Source organism: Paroedura picta, chromosome 8 (assembly GCF_049243985.1).
Source record: "Paroedura picta isolate Pp20150507F chromosome 8, Ppicta_v3.0, whole genome shotgun sequence".
NCBI lineage: Eukaryota > Metazoa > Chordata > Lepidosauria > Squamata > Gekkonidae > Paroedura > Paroedura picta.
The window spans coordinates 50,023,559-50,041,073 of NC_135376.1; the positions used below are offsets into that span (position 1 = coordinate 50,023,559).

Here is a 17,515-nt window from a genome sequence, read left to right on the forward strand (position 1 = left end):
CAATGCTTTGTACAGCTCTGTTCCTACTACTTACATGCAGTCTTAGCTGTTCAAGATGGTATTATTAATATATGGTGTTATTATTAATATATATCCAAGTATTCCCTAGAAGGCAGCATTTCAGGAAATTTGATAGCCTTTCTATGTTTGTAGGAATATTGAGACTTAAAGGTTAGTCTTAGTATGGTTAAAGAGGAAAAGCTCTAAGGGTTTGCACTATTAAAAGAGTTCGGCACTACTGCAGCATGTTGTGTGAGATCAGTTATTCACGTAAACATTTGTAAAATCTAGCAGTTGCTTCATGTCTGTCACTTGCCTTCCCAACTTTTGAACCTACCCTCGGGGTAAGGAGGCAGCTGTTTCTCTTCTGACATTTCTAAGGACAGGCAAAGCCATCATAAATCAGGAAATCCTGATAATCATATTATTCCAATGGATATAGTTCCATGCTGCTAGAAGTAATCAGTGAAAGGGGAATCTTTCATAGATAATGCTATGAAATCATTCTCTATGGGGAAAATTAACATACAAGCATCACCTTTCTCCACCTAGTACTACAGCTAGGATATCAGTTGTGTACCTCAACAATATATAGTAACTTTGTCTTTTGCTGTAGAGGGAAATTTTGGAAAGAACCAGGACATCTTGATCGTGGGGAAAGGTTAGGAAAATAGTAGTTGTTGTAAGGGATGAAATATTTACAAAGTCTGTGCTCTTGGCCTCCAAGAACACTGTGTAATTAAAACCAAATGTATTGTACAATTGTTTCTTGTACTTGTCATAGTTATCTCAGTGGAACAATAGAAGTAGTTTATAGTGTATAAAAGCAAGGAAAATTGTTCCATGATTGCAATTTTATTCACAGATGAATACAAACACTGAATTATAAGTTACTGTAAGTTGATGTCTGGGGATAGTCTTATTTACTATTTGTGTGGCTTTGTAATAATGTGATATTTTGAGGAAACACCAGGTTATATGTTGCATTTTTAAAATATATGATGATTGTTGAATATTTTGGTTTAAAATACCAAATGTTATGCTGTCATTAAATACGTGATTGTACAAAGTTCCAGACTTTTGGCTGAGTTCAGAGGCACAGTTGGGTTGCTCCCTCTTGAGCCTTTCTCTCCTAGAGTCTGTTCGTTCTTTCATGTTTCTCTCTCTCTCTCTCTCTCTCTCTCTCCTGATGTTTACTTTGTACAAGCTGAATTAAGTACAATGAAAATAAGCTAGGTCATGAGAACTGAAAACTGGAGCTGGCAGTTTCAGTGCAGCAATGCTTATGTTGCCAAGACTGCAGCAAAATCTTTCTACCGAAGCAAAGAAAACACTGTCATCTCTGAACCTATCTCTGAACACAGTTTTTCAAACCCTTGGTTTGTGAGTTTTTCTACATATGCACATTTGAAACTCAGAAGCTGCATTTTGCTCTGCATCACAGAACTGGTTGTCAGATTCTCATGTGAAAGATGCCTAAGCAAAACCTAATTTGTGCTTTCTAATTATTTATATCCTCATTCCTAGGAATATCTCGGGATTTCATTACCAGCCTAGTAAGGGAATTTAAAAGGGTTTAATTTGTTTTAAGACCACTACAAAAAGAGGTATACATTTAATTCAATGTTGCTTAATAGTAAATCCATTATTTCATTCTTTGCATTTATTCTAAAAGCAAATGAAAGCAACCCCCAACCCCTCTTCCCCACCTCAGCTGGGGGATTAGCACAGTGGAAGAGGTAACTTGGTTACCTGTAGCATTGGGGCCCTCAGCAACTAAGAATGGGTCATGGTTTCACAGCCTCTTTCTTTCCCAAGGAATCAGTCAGATGCTTGTCAAGCTCCACACAAACTCTTTATTTGGCTTACTGCTTTTACATACCCACACCTTTCCCACTCTGCTGTCAGGAATAGTTTGAGCCACTGACTCCCAGTGGAAGGATTGTCTCCGTTCTCCACTCCCTTTGTTCACCCCAACTGCCTCCTAGCAATCCCTTTAATGGCCTCCCTCATTTCCTGACCCACCTCTTGCCTAATTGTCCCGAGCTTCTCATCCCACACCCTCTAGCTTGCTCCTAATTCCCCAATTTCTGATATAGTCTCTCATAGGAGGCAGCTCCAGCGCTACTACCATTTTTCTTCCTGTCACGCCCCACCTGTCTCTAGCCAGATGATGGGAATCACTGGACCTTCCTTCCACGGCTTGTTTTAGCTTATTACGGTTGTAAAATCATTTTTGCTATGTGAAGCAGCATATAGGTGAACAGCTTTTTTGGGATTCAGACACAACATTTTGCCAATATCCAGAAAGCAGTAACTTCTCACACAGTTTATCAAAGAACCTTTCTTTTACAAGGAGCTGTAGACAGGACATATACTAATCACACAGTTTTAGTTTAAGGAAAGCAAACTTATTAGCCCCCACCGCCAGATATTTAAGTGCACAACAAACTATCAGTCCTAGATTCCTGATCCCCTTTATACTTTTTGTATATTTTCTTCAAGAATCTTGCTTATATCACATGCATACTAGTTTTGAGCTAGTGAAGATGTTCTGAGCTTCCTTTCTCTTCCAGTCATGACTGGGGCTCTACCACTATGCTGCCCTGCCAAGCTGCACCTGCATGGACAGTTGGTTGTGTCAGAGCAGAGAACTTGCCCAGAGTCCAGTCTGGGATGTCGGGAGCCAGTAGAGACAGAGTTCACAGGAACACGGGGTGGGGACTGAAGTCAAGCCGAGCTGTAGTAAAAACCAGAGAGAGAGGGACAGAGGCAAAACATGGACTGGAATCAGGAATGGAGTTGAAGCCAAGCCAAAAGAGTTGAAGAGCCAGAGCAGGTACATAAGACAAGCCAGAGTCGAGAACTAATCTATCTCTGCTGCAGATTGGCTATATGTCATAAGGCCTTATTATTGTTGTTCATGTTTCTATGAGACAGTTTGGTGTAGTGGTTGGAGTGCGGACTTCTAATCTGGCATGCCAGGTTCGATTCTGCACTCCCCCACATGCAACCAGCTGGGTGACCTTGGGCTTGCCACGGCACTGATAAAACTGTTCTGACCGAGCAGTGATATCAGGGCTCTCTCAGCCTCACCCACCCCACAGGGTGTCTGTTGTGGGGAGAGGAATGGGAAGGCGACTGTAAGCCGCTTTGAGCCTCCTTCGGGTAGGGAAAAGCGGTGTATAAGAACCAACTCTTCTTCTATGTCCAGAATTTGTTTCTGTTTTAAATTTTGTTTTAAGTATATCAAATCTTATGCCAATAAAGTATCTGAATCTGACAAGCCAGAGGTCGAAAAGCCAAGAGTCACAGGAACAAAGCTTCACCATGGCAGAACAAAAGTCTCAGGAGACAGACAGGGTAACACACACATTAACCCCACAAAGAACCTTGCCTCAAGGCTCTACTGAAATAGCCAGAAGCCGAGTGGGGCAGCCCTCAGCCAGAGAGCCTGCAGCAGGAGCTAATCCTCATTAGAGGAAGGAGCTGCAGCTGGACCCAATCTACCCTGACAGCGAGCTGCCAAGAGTGCTGATTTTCTGACAGCTGTCAGGGTAGATCGCCTCCTCTGACACTGCCATTCGGGGCTTGCTGGGACCTTTGCCTGCAGCCTCTGGTAGAGTTGGGCGCTTCGGTGTTCAAAGTGGCCGTTTGTGCTCGAAGCAGCTAGCAGCATGGGGGGAGAGGGGAGGTGCGGGCGCCGGCATGCTGGCAGGCGCACGCATGCAGGTGCAGAGCTCTGCACCTCCCCCCTCCCCCCACCGCAGCACTAGCTGCTTCAGGCACGAACGGCCACTTTGGATGCTGAAGCACCCAATCCTAGCCTCTGGTGTAGCTCCTGCAAGTCTTCTAAGCTGTTCACTGTCTTGTCCGGAGGCTTGACGTAGGGGAACTAAGGACCAATGTTGCAAATTGGTTTCACAAAGCAGAAACGCTATTTTAAATAGTGGAATCTCGGCGTTCCGCATACCTTCATTTGTAGTGGAATCCAGTAGCGTTTCATTCGTTCCCCACAGGTTTCCGGTCTCGCAGGAATCGCTAGAAAGGAAGCGATATTTTCCTGTGCTTGTTCCCGCCCCTGGCCGTCAATCAAACGGAACAGCCAATGGGTGGTTGTTGTCATGCTCCCGAAAAGCCCCTTTCCCTTTAAGCACAGTTTTTTTTTAAACACACACGTTGCAACGAATATGCCTTGATTCTTTGCAACGTAGAGACCCATCTAGCTGGTGTATGAGCTGGCAATTCATCATTACCACTCTCCCCCGAGTGGGAAAAAAAATCCCCCCCCCCGCATGGGCGCGATTTTTGGGCGAAATTAAAGGGAACTGGCAAACGGGGCTGTGTTGTGCTTGGGGACTTAGGGGAGCTTTAAAGCACTTCTGTGGTAACTTTCCCTGCTCCGAGGGGGGAAAAATGGCGATCGCTTCGCCGGAAGTTTGGAGGAGAGATCCAGGGGGAGGGACTTTGTTGCAACCACTACATTGAGAACGCACAGGTCTTTTTCGTGTTGCAGGTTGCTGGCAAGAGTGTATCGATTTTCTGATGGTGAATCCACCTTTCCCAATTCCCCGGAAATCGCTACAACGAAGTGATTTTGGCGCTAATGTTGCAGGAGTGTTGCAGGTTGCTCACGACATCACGCGGAACGTAGTTTTAGTGGCGACAACAAAATGCAAAACTAGTGCTATATTAAAGTCATGCGGAATGGCCTTAAGTTCATCCGCTGGTGGCTCAGTTTGCTCCTGGCCTGTGGTAGTTGGTTCTCCTGCTGCTTCTGGGAGAACCACTGCCTCTGGAGCGCCCCCTGGTGCCAAATCTGGGGGTGCAAGCATGACAAGTACTCATGAAGAAATGGTGAATTAAAGTGACAACCAAGACTACAAAGTGCATGTAGGTACACACATTACACCCCAATCATAGAATCATAGAGTTGGAAGGGGCCATACAGGCCATCTAGTCCAACCCTCTGCTCAACGCAGGATTAGCCCTAAGCATCCTAAAGCAAGTGGAAGGCTTCTAGGTCCTGATATTCCTGGTTAAAATAGCTGAGTGGATCTGACCTGAGGCCTTCTAAATGGACAGCAGCCTTTCCCCCAAACTAGTTTAAATGACTCCTGCAAGCTGACATTGAATTGGGAGGGGAAAATAGTGAAATTTTCATTATTTAACTGAACATTTTTATTTCCAACCAGTCTACTGTAGTAAGTACAAATTCTCTCCCATCGCATCTGTTACTAATCTCATGTAGGGAGACATATAGGAATACATGGATATCACCACATGGCCTATACAGAAATCATCAAATAGATTACATAATTGGATGCAAAAGATGGGAAAGTTCTATTTTCTCTGATAAAACAAGACCGAGAAGTGACTGCAGTATAGACCATGAATCATTAATATTGAAAATTAGAATAAATTTGAAGAAAAACACCAAAACATTCATAGTTCCAAAATACAGTCTAAGCAACATTCCTGAATATTGTAAAGCCCATGTAAAGAACAGATTTGCATCTGTTCAAGTGAACAGGAACTGGAGGAACTATTGGTTGAAACCAGTGACACAATCAAGGATGAATGAGTAAGGACTATTTCTGTAGAAAATTTTGTGGAACTGCCTAATGTCTGCGTCTGGTAATTGTTGACAGGATTACCTTTTAGGAATTTGCTGTTATACATATTTATGAATTTTTACTGTAATTGTATTTTATTAGCCAGTGCTATGTTATGCATGTATGTAAGTTTCAATTTGCGTAAAATCTCCCAAATCCCAGTCTAACACTCTAACCAATAAAATGGAGAGGTTGCTGACATAAACAGAGCAAATGTAGCTGAATTATGCTACCTAATAATATGCTTGAAACATTTTACTTCTAGTATTGGAGATAAGCTAGGAGAAACTGGGGGTACCTCCAGCCCCTCTTAACACTCCCTTAACCAAATTTAAAAACCTTTGTTTTTCCCAATTAAGTTTCCTCTGACAACATTGGCTCTTTCCTTGGAGGGAGAGCCACTTAAATGAAGGCTGAAGAATGGTTCCTTGGAAGATGATTGGATCCACCCATCTATTTCAAGCTGCAGAATACAGCAAGGTGGAGCTTATCCCAACTGTACACTCCTGGGTTGTGTAAAGTTAAAGAGACATACATGCCCTGTTTGAGATTCCCAAGGAAGTAAGGAAAACATATTTGCACATATTGCCATGTGCCACGCTCTGCAAACAAATCCAGTGTTAAATGCCTTCAAACAGGCCATCTTATCAGCTGTCTGTCTGAAATGTGGCTGGCAGGAGGACGTCTTTATATCAGGAGCACAGCCCCAGATTTTCATTCCAGTAGGGTGGAAAAGAAAGGTTACAAATAGAATAGTGTTTTTTTTTAAGTCAGTGGAAATGAAAATGAAATGTTGATAAGAATCTGAATAGAGACAATTTAAATTAATTAACCACACTGAAAGTATGCCATATAACTGATTCTCTGTACAACATCTTTGTGCATGGGATACATTTCTGATGGTAGTGCTTTTGACTGCTGTTGAGACGATGGCTTCTTATTGGGGATTAGTTAGTTAAAAAAAAAACTATAAATAGTAAGACTTCACTTCCATTATGTAGAAACTTAGAATCTCTGTTATTTGGGTGCCAGCTGGAGGTGGGGGAAATGCACATTGCCAGAGAACAAAACAGCTCTGCTGACACGTCCCTTCTTTGCTTAACCTGTCTCTGTGAGCAGTTTCATGAAGAAGTTAGAAACAGAGCAAGCCACTTTGACGGTTGCTGCTGGAACAGAATTCTTGAAAGCTTGTCATCTGATTGATAGTTGTTTTGTAACAATGTGTGCTGCTGTCCTGATTGTCGAATTTGTTTGCTTGCTTGTGTTTGTTCAGCAGGCACTATAACTTAAACTTTTACTCTGGAATGAAGGCAAAAATGTTGGTGCAGGGGCAAGGTAAAGGAGAGAAAGACAGCGAATCATACTTTTTCATCTATCTTGCAGTTGTTTCAGAAATCATGTATTGCTTGAGTTCTTTCTCTTGTTTAAGTTTTGAAAATCTCAGATTTCATGTTTAAAATATTATTAGATGACTCATGATAACTGTCACATGAATTTTAAAAGCTCAACAAAGCAATTAGTTCCCAAGGTTGAAATGTTAGTTTTAAATCCCACAAGTATTTAATGGGCTTCACAGTGTTTGCAGAAGTAAATCAGGATAACTTCCTGTAAGATAATATGCAAATTAGAATAACTGAAGCTTCCCTCAGTTCTGATTCTTGTCTGCACTATTCAAATATTTAGAAAAGTAGAATTTTAGTTTCCAGGCACGAAAAGAGAGGATAGAAGGCATATAAACTGTTAAAAGTAAAACCAGAAGAAATCAAATTTAGAGTCACAGTCATAATACAAAACCAGTGAAATAAAACCATTTAAAGTGATAACAGTGTATTTAAAATGATAATCATAACAAGAACAGAAAATATGGATTAACATTGCCATTTTACACTTTCAAAAAATTAAGAATATATTATTCTTTTGCATTCGTTATCTTAGCCAAGTACCACTGATAACGATTTAAATGTTGGTTCTCATATTAATTTTCTTATTTCAAGTAATTTTTCCATGTCTAGGTACCAAATTTTGGTATCCTATATCTGTAATCTATTACAAAAAAAAAGCAGTTCCTCCATCATGGTATAAATATTAGATTATGTACTTTCTTTACCAGTTTCTAGTAATCCCTATAAACCTGTGTTTCAGATATAGGTGAAATACTATATTTTCTTGTGACAGCTGTGTCATTTCTGAAAGTATTAGTACTTGGGAAGATGGCTATCATTCCCAATAATAATTACTTTTTGATATTTAGCAATCATTGTGTTGTAGTCTCAGTTCCTCATAGTTGCTATGTCATATAATGTTGAGCATCTATATTAACATGTACACACATTCCTATCACTTCTCCATAGCTAATGAATGTGCATTCACAATTTTGGCAATTCAGTAGTAGAGATAAACAAGACGGTAACTTCCGAGATGGGGAATAGGTGGGGAATAATTTTTTTAATATATGTTTTTTAAATAAAATATTCTTTAAGTATAGAGCTAGCATGGTTTTGAATAGGTCTCCTAAAATCACTGTGTGCAAATGGGTTGTTTTGTTTACTTACAAGGAGTGGTTTTTTCTGTAGGCAAGCATATCTCAGTGCCTTGCTGCTTTCAAGTTCTGCTTTATCTAGACATGAATGTGCCTGATGCTGGGTTTACTTTTAGGAGACCTTTTTTTTAAAAAAAAAAACCATTTCCTATGTCTGAAAGCTGCTTCTTCTTTTTAAGAAAATAACTGAATTGACAACTTTTAAATAGGCCTTTTCCCCTCCCCCTGTCGTTAGCAAAAAATACAATTAATAATCCAAGCCCAAGTTAATGAATGTTCTCATTACTTGGAAAAAATGTAAACTGTCATTTTGTGACAGTCTGTTTTTAAAACCAGAGTCTCGAAAGGGGAGAAAATTGCTCCATCAGCTCAGTTAGACTAGATGGAAAAGAACTTGAGGGGGTGTAATCAAATGTGTATAACTACATTAAAGTATTCTGTTCATATCCCCAAGGCAATATTTGTCAGCTTGACCTTTTTGGAGGAATTTTTTTTTTTAGGTATAATGTTTTACAAGTGCATTTTCTGCAATGTTGCCAAAGCAACTAAATAACTCAATTTTGAACTAATCCTGACCTTCCCCTAAAATCGTATTTCGCCTCTTTCCACATGTACATTTAGCTTGTTTTCATCTGTAGGAAATATCCAACTAGTGGGGCGGGGAGATCCAGTTTGTCTCAGAAGGGAAGTCTTTTCACACAAGGCATGTCATGCAATTACAGAGCTTAATTAATTTTAGAGCATGCATGGAATTCAAAAGGTAATTAAATTGAGCTCTTGAACAATTATTGTTGTATTACTGTACTCAGAATAACGATAGTTGATCACTGTTAACAATAATAATTAAGGAGCTTGGTCGTTGATTTTTAAAAAATTCTAATTCAGCTTCCAGTTTTTCAATAGTGTATTATCATTATAAAAATTAATGGCTAATAGTATCTTTACAGACTATCAGAAATTAACACCTTATTTAAATGATGACCTAAATATGTTGTTTTGAAGTACCCAATTAATAGGTGGTCTTTGTTAGAGTGCAAATTGTGACACATGCTGCCATTGGTTAATTGTGGGATTCAATAATCTCTGTTAGTGTAGCATATGGGGCCATGCACAAGCGGGCCATGCAGGTGCCTGCGAGGACCTGTGGTGCAGTAGCACAAGATGAGAAGTGAAATGTAATCAGGCACCAAGATGTTGTGACTAGAATCAAGTAAATACATAGTTATAAATGGGAATGACAGTGCTATTAATCTCATATAATGATAACAAATTTGAAATAAAATAAAATGGGAAACATAAGAACAAGGAGAGCATTAGCTATCAGTCTTCCTCACATAAAATGATTCTTTTGGGTAACTGTGGGGCTGTTGAGGTGCTTGACTGAGAGACCGTCTCTCCGCCTATACCCCCAAAAGAGCATTATGCTCCACCAACTGACTGGTGATCCCTGGCCCCAAACAAGCACATCAGTCCTCAACGAGGGCCAAAGCTTTTTCTATCCTGGCCCCCACCTGAACTCCCACAATTTCACAGTGCCAGAAAAGGGGAGCTCTTCCACCAGGCATTTGCCTGAGACCGACCAAACCCAACAATATCCATAGATCCCCCCTCAAACATCCACGCCCTGAACCCATCTGACCTCTCTGGGGGCCTATTTAAATTATCGTTCCCATTATATTGTTGTTGATTAAGATTCAGAACCACTGCTGGATTATTGTTGGATGTTATTTTTGACTATGTTATATGTTAGATCATTCCATATATCCCCCTGTGATGTGATATGTAAACCGCCCTGAGCTGTATGGAAAGGTGGTATAAAAATCTAATTAAATAAATAAAATCTTGTTATTTCTGACTATTTGTTGACTTATCCAGTTGTAGTATGTTATAACATTTCTGCAGATATAATGTACCGATACGATTTGTGACATTGCAGTGTCATAGTAATCAGTGCACACAAACACTTGTTGGGGAAGAAATGTTTAAGATTGCACCACAAACCAATTTTGCCATTTAAATAAAGAGCTTATCTGAAGATTTCCATATTTGAAGCTAATATTTTTGTTGTGGGAGGCAAAAATAAGCGTGACTTGTTCATGCTCCTGCTGTCAATATGTAAAATAGGCTATTTACATGTATGAATTCATCCCTGATTTAAAGCAATATTTCCTAATTTCTGAGAGTTGACGTTCCCTACAATTTTACAATGTTAAAGTGAAACTTCAAAGGTATAATAGTTAGGAGTATTCTTCCTCAGGGTACACTACTCCTTGTATTCCTGTGGGGATCACTGCTCTGGTCATGCATCCTCTGAGGGATGATAATTCTATTGGACATCTACATTGGGAGAGGTTGAACGATCCAGTCACACCATTTGCAGATTTGCACATTCCCTACAGAGGATGACTAGAAAGAAGCCAGACTCCCAGACAGAGCTGCTGCCAGGAGTCTCCTCTGGGTCGTGATTTAAGCTCCTGGGAGAAATAAAGTAATATTCAATGGCACACCTTCCATCAGACAATTTGAAAAAATTGGAATCAAATAATTGTTGCAGCATGCAAGCTTAAAAGTTATAAAGATGTCATATAAATTCCACACACAGCCCACACAGAGCAGGGGGAGGTGGACAATAAAATATTAAGAAATTTCAGTGCTATAGCGTCTTTCTCATCTAACCCCAGGTCTCAGGTGACCTGGCCAGTGGTTCTCAAACTGTAGGTTTCAGCTCTGTGTCAGGCAGACTACAAGGCCAGGAGCACAGGAAGAGGAGGTTCCGGAAGGTTTAGTGGCAAACTTGGTTTTGCCTTCACATTAATGTGCAAAGTGGCCAAGAAATTCAAAATGTTCCTCAGAAATCCTATATACGTTTAAATCAGTCTTTCTCAACCATTTTATCATTAAACAATCCCTGAAACACTCTTTAGGTTTCAAGAAATCCCAGAAGTGGTATGATCCTGTAGAATATGGTGGGGAGCATAGCTATATACTCGCCTGCCAAGGGCCCCTCCCCTTCCCATGACCTCCAGCCCCATCATTGGGCATTTGTTTAACAAAATTAAAATATATATTTAAGCAGAAGTTTTCAAGTGGTGTAAAACTAGAACTGGGAGAACCAGGATACCCACTGTGCCATGCTTGTTGGTGTATTGGACCCATAACCTCATAGGGTTGTTATGGAGATCAAACAGAGGAGGAAAGAATGATGTGAGCTACTTTGTCTTTATAAGAAAGATAGGGTATAAATGCAGTATATAAACTTCGAATCATTCGTTTTTCTCCATCCAATCAATGTGTTAAGTAGAATACCTCAATTTAGTACCATTTACATGATGGATCAGCATGAATTTTGCTTCAAAATATCATCCACAAGTCTAAACCACAATATAAAAGCCTTCTATCAGTGCATCAAAAACATAGTTATGTATTTGTGTTTGTAACTTACTCAACCTTAACCTTATTTCCTTTTTGTGTTACTACCAGCTGAGAAAAAAGGCAGCCTGACATGAAAGCAGAGTTTTCCTAGAGGAACTTGCTCACAGATTTAACATGCTTCATAGCTACCATTAGGAGACATGTTTGAGCCTTCTTGTTCCCAGTGTCAGGCTAAGGGTGCCCTAGGCCAGGTGAGCCAGACTGCCCCTCCACTTCACCATAACCTGGTCAAGCAAAGATCCAACACTACTCCAATCGGGCAGGTTTGGGGCCCAACAGGGTTGGAGCTGGCAGTTGCCTGTTTTTCCTCACTCCCTCCTTTGCACTGGTGGGGCAGGAGGAGGTGGGCACAGTGGGGGAAAGGAAGGCTGAGCAGACTCTGCTAGCCAGCATTACTGCCAATCATGGGATGCATCAGGCAGCACCATTGAGGACAGAGTTCATTTGGAGCTGCCACTTTCCATTGCTTGCAACCTTACCCTCTGGTGCCCTAGACTGGTGTTCCCCAACCCCTGGGCCGTGGACCGGTACCGGTCCATGGAGGGAGGGAGGCATGGGCGCCGGCGGACGCAAAAGCCTCCCTCCCTGCCCCCGCAGTGAGCACTGTGGGGGGAGGTGCAGGTGCCGGCGGGCACAAATGCACAGGCATGGCAGCTCCGCGCCTGCACCTATCGGCATGCTGACGCCCGTGCCTTCCTCTCCCCCCTCCTGGTCCCCGGACTGAAAACGTTTGGGGACCACTGCCCTAGAAAATCAACTGGGTTTGCTAATGAGTAGGCCAACTCTGTTCCTCTATTTTAGCACCTTTAAAGTAAAATACATTTTCTGTTCATCTTAAATATAATTTCAGGATCTCTGAACTTTGTTTATTTTATCAACTTGTACAAGTGTTCTTATTAATATTTCTCTGTAGTGGTTTCTTATATTTGTCATAGTGCATAGGGAAGTTCATGATAGACCATGCCTTTGGAGAAATACATGCACATGTTATTAAGCAGTAATAATAATTAGAAATAATATATTATTTCTAGTTTTGAACAGCTGATAGTTTGTGAACAAGCCTTGTGTTAAAATTTTAACACATTACTAATAATTCAATTATTTACATATATTTTGAAGATAGTGTCAAATTTTCTGTGTTGTTTTTCTGTTCAAATGATATCTTCTGAGTGTCATCTGGTAAAGAATATCTTTTTGCAACACGCATGAGTGGGTGGAAACTGCAGTGTGTAGATATTCTCAGAAATCCAGTTGCAGGTCAATGAAGCTGTTTTTGATTAAGGGCTGTTCAGGTCTGAGACACCATCTGGTGGTTTGTTGAGCTCTGCCAGCAGGAATTCATAGCAACTTGATTTGTTACCATATTTCTGAACTTACAGCCCTGCTTGGAAATAGTGACACTGATGCACTTCTGTTCTTGGGTAAATTAACTTGCCTAAAATTTGGGATATTTTAAAAGATAGCTGTTAATCGATTAATTAATTAAAACATTTCTATGCTGTCATTCACCCAAATTTAAAATAAAGTATATAGAAAACAATTCAGTGTTATATAACATATAAACACATATATCACCAAAAATAGGGAGATGGACCAATAACAGCTACTCATTGGTATGACAAGTGTGTTACTAGTTAGTATGGAAGGCAACAGTGGAAGGGGACAGACAAATCTCTCTGAGGAAGGAATTCCAACATGCTGGTTTCATGACTGAGAAGGTCCTTTTGTTGCTTGCTAACCTGTCTGTCTGCAGATAGCAGAGGCACCTGACGCAGGGTCTCCAAAGATTACCAGAATTTACGGGTAGGTTCATATGGGAAAAGGTGGTCCTTTAGCTATGGAGGCCCCAAACTTTGTAGGATTTAAAGATCAATATTAGTACCTTGTATTGAACTTAGAAGCAAATTGGGAAGCAGTGTTGATGGACTAAGACTGGAGTGATAGGGTCCCTATTACCTGCTGCAGACATTCTGGCCACAGCATTCTGCAGCAACTGTAGCTTCTGGACCGTTTTCAAGGGCTGCCTCATGTAGAGTGTGTTGAAGTAATCTAATCTTGATGTTTCCTGGGAATACATCATAGAAGCCAAGATTTCCATCAAGAAGCCCCAAAGTTGGTGAAAAGCAACTCTGACCACTGATGCTACCTGTCTAACTTGGATCCATGAGCACCCTCAAACTATGAACCTGTTCCTTCAGGGGAAATATGACCCCTCCTCAACAGGAGATATCCCAGTTCCCAGGTCAAATCTTTCCCATATAATTAGCACTTTCATTTTGGCAAGATTAAGTATAAACTGTTAGCCTTCATCTATTCCAAAATTGCATCCAGGGACCTGTTTACAGTTTCCTAGCAGCTTTATATATGTACTAGCAAGAAAGCCCATTGCAAGCAGGAATGCTATAGGTGCTAGGAGCCAGGGGACACCTGGAGGTGCAAATCTTTCTTTGTGTGTCTCTCTCTCCCTCTTGCTGAATGTCTCTTGGTGTGCTTTGCAGCAGAAGGGATAGCAGGTAATTAGGGCTGGTTTGCAGGAGGGAAGGAGGGCTTGTGTGCAGTTTGGAGCAGCTCTCTCTGTCTTTCTCTCTCTCCCTCTGTCACAGCAAAGGCGGCTGTGTCTGTGTCTCTGTCAGCAGCTTGGGGCAGCTCTCTCTGTGTCTCTCTCTGCCTCCCTCAAAGCAAGAGCAATAGGAGGGAATGAGGGCTCATGTTGGATCTGGCAGGGCTCTGTGTGTCTTTCTCTGTCTCTGGCGTGTCTGAGAGGAACATGGCTAGCATCCAGGGAGGAAGGTCAGTAGCTGTAGGGGTAGGGCCAATCAGGGTACAGCCAGCTGGCTGCACCCTGATTGACCCTATTCCAACTTGGACAGCCGGACACGTTCCACCCTCAAGGTTTCACAAATATATAGAGGAACCATGGATAAGGATTGAAAAGCATAGGGAACAAGATGGAACCTTGCAGAACCCATAGACCAGAGCTCAAGGGATAGAACAGCATTTCCCTAGCACTGTACTCTGAAACCTAACTTCCATATGAACCAAAACTACCATAGTGCTAACTTCAAAGGTAGTCCACAAGGATACCAGGATCAATGGTATCAAAAACTACTGAGATGTTCAGGGGAATTGACAGCGTCACATTCCTCTGTTCATCTCCCAGCATACATCATCTACTAGAATGAATAAGATCATTTTAGTTCCATGGCCATACATGAAACCATATTGGATTATTTATTTTTATTTATTTATAATTGGATTTATATACCGCCGTTCGCCAAAAGGTCTCATGGCGGTTCACAATAAAATATAAAATCAAAGTAAAATCCCATAAAATCCCATAAATACCCCATTATTACACTAAAAGATGGCATTCTATTCTATAACTTTCCCCACTTTCCCCGCTTGTTCAGAGAGAGGTCGGGTGTTAATTCTGTAAGAGAGAGAGGAGAGAAAGACTGGCCAATAGATTAGAGATCTTGGATGGAACCCGGGCTCTGCCCTGGCCTCAACCATATGCCTGGCGGAAGAGCTCTGTCTTACAGGCCCTGCGGTAATTCTGACAGGGTCCTTAGTTCCTCCGGGAGCTCATTCCACCAGGTTGGGGCCAGGACCGAAAAGGCCCTGGCCCTGGTCGAGGCCAGGCGAACGTCCCGGGAGCCCAGGACAGTCAGTAGATTCATACCTGCAGAGCGGAGAGCCCTGCGAGGGGCATAAGCAACCAAACGGTCCCGCAGGTAAGTAGGACCCAAGCCGCGTATGGCCTTATATATAAACAATTTGATTCATTCAAGAATCTTTGAAGTTGCCCAATCATCATTCATTCAATCATCCTGTTCAAGAATATTATTTTTGAGCCTATATGGTAATTACTCAGCTCTCCTGGGTCTAGAGTAGGTTAGGGGCAACAACCTTCTATCTAAAGAAGGCACATAACTGTCTCCAGCATCTAATTTGCCACCTCACTCCTGACAGATTTAAGCAGCCATTAAAGGCAAGCAGGTTATAGGTTTCAGATTCTGGTTGCAGTTGCAGAATTCCAAGAATCCTATCTACATCCTCAGACTAGATAAACTGAAAGGTGTCCACCACAATTGGACACCTTGTGATCACCCAGTCCTGTCACTGCTAATCCAGAGTCCATGTCAGAATGGATGCAAGGAATTTTATCTGCAAAGTGTTTAACAAAAGTATTGCAAAGAACTATAGTGCAGGCTGCCTTTATTGTATGCTGGAATCCAAAGAGGCCTGACTACCCAGGAGAGTTTCATGGGTTTGTACTGGATGGATGCGGTAGAGGGGAATTCCTATTGACATTCCTGTTGTCCCAATATTCAGGAATGCTCTGAGAACATGGAGGAAATAGAAATCCAGTGCTACTAAGACAAGTAAAAACTAAAATCCTCTGTCCTCTCTGGCTATGCTCAAGGGGATGTAAGCAATTTTTTTCTTCTTTTCTTCTTCTGACTTTGAAGAGGGAAACTTTGTGGATCTTTCTGCTTCTATCAATAGCTGATGAGAAGTTCACAAGCTATTTGGGCCTTTTTGAGGATTTGAAATATATGTTAATTTCTCACTCATAATAGAGATCAAAAATTTCAAGAAATTTTTAAAGCCTTGGGAGAGTCTTTGTCTCAGGTAAAATTAAAATTGGTAAAATTAAGAACATGTAAGGCATAATGTATAATTTGGCATCTACAGTTGTTCTGTGTGGCATAGTTACGAGTGCCTCTTTTTTTAAAAATTGCCCTCCTTTAGGAAAGATTTGGGCATATTTTGAAGGCTTGTTATTTTTTTTTTAAAGTCATTAAATGTGTGCTGGCTTCTTATTGTTCCAGGTGAAGACGGTAATCCAGATTTAAATATGAGTGCCGAGATGAGCCAGGAGGTAATCACAACCCCTCCACCCCCCACCATGCCTCACAAGGAGAGATATTTTGACCGCATCAATGAAAATGACCCTGACTACATCCGTGAAAGAAACATGTCTCCTGACCTCAGGCAGGACTTCAACATGATGGAACAAAGGAAGAGAGTCACACAGATACTGCAGAGTCCTGTAAGTAGGATTAAAGAAAAGGAAAAACGTTGTTTTCAGCATTTTGCTTTAATCTTTGTGTGTTTATGTGTGTGTGTGTGTACTCCTGTTTAAAAGGGGTGAGAATCATCTTGGGCTACATAATACCTAGAGGGAATAGGATCAATGGAACTCTTCATTAGAATAATCAGTGGTTAGTTTGTGATGTATTTATTTGTGGTTTTTGTGTATGAACAAACAGTCCTTTATTCAGAGGTTTACTTTTTTCCTCCCCTCTTAATTCTATGCTTCATTAACACTGCACAAAAGTAGCTTCCTCAGTACATGGCATTTGATTGCTGCTGAGACTTGGGGGCGGGGGGAGAAAGTCACTGGCCAGATATACACTGTTAAGACATTCGGTGCAGATCAGTGTTCCATTCTTATTTGGAACTCTTGTTTTTAAATGCTGTCTCAAATATCTTCATAAGATTTGGTTTGTTGAAAAAGCTGGATTGTATAGGCCACTTTTCCCTATAAACTATATCAGTCACATGAAGACAAGCTTCACCATTGAGAAATATGGAGAACACCAGTTTTATACTCTGTGGGAGATGGGAGATTAATATGTAATAATGTTAGGCAAGCCTGTTAACTCTTTTAGAAGTCCAAGATATGATCAACAAATTATAATCTATAGGAAATATGGCTTTCAAAAACAATACTTTTCTTACTGGATGTTCTTTTGCACATGTCTGGTTGTTCTGTTGTTGTAACGGCATGCCAAGAAATCCCCATTAGCCACAAGAGGGGGTTGGAGTAAACATTTCCTGTAGGATATTATAGGATCTGAAATACGTAGGCTATTAAAGTTTTTGCCCCATGGATAATATTTTATTAGATAGGAGTATAGTT

The 17,515-nt window shown here is 41.0% G+C and overlaps 1 protein-coding gene across 8 annotated transcripts in view; it reads left to right on the forward strand.

Annotated features, from left to right (window-relative positions):
* ADD3 (adducin 3) overlaps positions 1-17,515 on the forward strand; it is a 119,614-nt gene that overhangs the window by 80,781 nt on the left and 21,318 nt on the right. For all 8 annotated transcript variants that reach the window (XM_077349671.1, XM_077349676.1, XM_077349675.1 and 5 more), the window contains one exon: positions 16,422-16,642. In XM_077349671.1, the coding sequence (XP_077205786.1) occupies positions 16,448-16,642 (195 nt within the window). In that variant the 5' untranslated portion in view covers positions 16,422-16,447. The remainder of the gene's footprint in view (positions 1-16,421; positions 16,643-17,515) is intronic.